At 47.5% G+C, this 1,981-nt stretch overlaps 1 protein-coding gene across 1 annotated transcript; it reads right to left on the bottom strand.

The window, feature by feature from the left end:
* Positions 1-114: 114 nt before the first annotated feature.
* On the bottom strand, positions 115-1,975 carry LOC119343438. Its single transcript, XM_037614382.1, has 3 exons — positions 1,620-1,975; positions 1,216-1,445; positions 115-1,086 (listed from the first exon to the last, which is right to left on the bottom strand). Exons 1-3 carry the CDS (start codon positions 1,954-1,956, stop codon positions 343-345), a joined length of 1,311 nt encoding a protein of 436 aa, XP_037470279.1. The 5' UTR covers positions 1,957-1,975; the 3' UTR covers positions 115-342.
* Positions 1,976-1,981: the final 6 nt, after the last annotated feature.

Here is a 1,981-nt window from a genome sequence, read left to right as displayed (position 1 = left end):
ATACTCCCTCCGTTCCTAAATAGATGACTCAACTTTGTATTAAAATAGTACAAAGTTGAGTCATCTATTTAGGAACGGAGGGAGTAGTAATTAATCAGAGAACAGACCATAGCAGATCAATCAACACAGAAATGCTTTCAAACAGCATATTAGAAGTCACAGTCAATACACAACCAAACAAACAGGTGCCTGGTGCATCAGTCATAGTTGGACAGGTTATATATATAGCTAATCCGATGCAGATGCATAGCATAAGGCATAGTTGGACACCTTACATATATAAGCAAACACGATGCAGAAATACTACTATAGGTACTTCAACAAGCTAATACCAAGCAGTTCTTAAAAGATTCGTTCCGTGTCAGGCTCTCCATTCAGCCCCACTTGTGTGAACGCAATCTCTGGTTCGTCCCTTTGAAAATCCCTGTCAACAACCGCAAGCATCTCCATGTCCGAAGCAAGACGGGACCAAGCAACACAGATCTCCACCTCGGCACCGAGGAGGCAACACCGACCACGATCTATGTTGCATTCTTGGGCTTCGAAGCAGACCTGAGCTTTTGCAGGGAGAACGCCGGGTGGTGCATAGGCCTGTATTTCAACTTCCAGCTGTCCGCTTGGTTCTACAGAAACAACTTGCCTTGACAGATAAAGGTATCCATCTGAATCCGCAGGTCTTCTTCCATCTTTTGAATCAAGCAGCAAGATTTCCCCAGACGAAGGCTGAGCAACATACTTGAATTCACCATCACTGTCCTCCATAAGTTCCCGTGATGCTGGGGAGCAAGCAACCCGAACACCATGTCCAAAAGGCCACGCCCCATTGTCTTTGACGACGCGTACGCCAAAGATGGTGGCCTGGACCGAACCTAGAAATCGCTCCAAGCGTAACTCCATCGTGCAGAAGCAGTTCTGAAAGCAGATGGTGGATACACCAATACGGCATTGGATTTGGCGGTATGTATCTGTGATCAACGGCCTGTCCCGAGACTTGACACTGCCTTTCACCATAAGCTGGACCTCATAATTAACATAGTCCTCAAAGAAAACAGCACGAGACGGGCCGATCAGGCGCAGATAAGGATCCTGCATGCAAAAGCATCACCATATCAGCCACAGCATTAATTAATAATCAACAAGGGAGGACGCAGGCAGACAGGCAAGAAGATCCCCAAAAAAAAAATGGAGAGCAAATTAATATACCAGCAACCGTACATTTTGAGTAAGTTTTTGGGAGTTGCTCCTATCGCAAAAGAAGAGAAGGTTGCGGTTGTAATCCACGCCATCACGGGCAGCGACCACACCATACACGGACAATGGAAATTTGAAGCCGCCTTTCACCTCTGTAAGCTTGACAGAGAAGATCTGCACGGCAGGTTCTATGCCAGCGCCGCATGGGATGCGCCCAGGTGCCAAGTGTGTAAACTGCATGGAACTCACTGTCGCTGCACCCAAGTAAATCGGCTGTCAGAAATCTAACATGAACAGATACGTGCTAGATAAGCAGCAGAGTAAATCCCCTATTCCCTTGTTAAGGAAGGAAGGACAACCGTCGAAGGTAAACTAATTAAATTAACCAAGAATGAGAAAACAAAGCCGCATGGTTAATTACTACTCACTCTTGTTAAGGAAGTGGCCGCTGCGTCGGCTAAACGCAGTCTCCCAGCCACGACGGAAGGACTCAAACTTGAGCTCCTCGGTAGACATCACCCTCTTCTCCTTGGCTAATTGTGCCTCTGATTTGCCTCTGTCTACCTCATCGTCATCAACACAATCAGTGTCAGCTCGATCATGGCCATCACCGTTTATGGACACTTTTGCCGTTGTGTTGGTGGGAATGGGATCAGGTTTCTCTGATACATCGGTATCTTGGGCATCTGCCTCCATCACTGCCTCAGCATCAATCTCCGAAATTGGTGTGGAGCCGGTGATCCTCTGGACCCCCTCCTCCTCCATGGCTGGCTTGCCACACTCCATCTCA

This window comes from Triticum dicoccoides, unplaced genomic scaffold, assembly GCF_002162155.2.
Source record: "Triticum dicoccoides isolate Atlit2015 ecotype Zavitan unplaced genomic scaffold, WEW_v2.0 scaffold127619, whole genome shotgun sequence".
In the NCBI taxonomy this organism is placed as follows: Eukaryota; Viridiplantae; Streptophyta; class Magnoliopsida; order Poales; family Poaceae; genus Triticum; species Triticum dicoccoides.
The sequence above is the reverse complement of the archived record's forward strand: the minus strand, read 5'-3'. Positions and strand labels throughout refer to the sequence as shown.

Coding starts and splice junctions, on each gene's coding strand:
- LOC119343438 (XM_037614382.1), bottom strand. CDS start 1,956: ATGGAGGAGGAGGGGGTCCAGAGGATCACCGGCTCCACACCAATTTCG. Junction 1,446..1,619: donor CGGCCACTTCCTTAACAAGA/GTGAGTAGTAAT, acceptor ACTTGGGTGCAG/CGACAGTGAGTTCCATGCAG. Junction 1,087..1,215: donor CCCAAAAACTTACTCAAAAT/GTACGGTTGCTG, acceptor TTTTGCATGCAG/GATCCTTATCTGCGCCTGAT.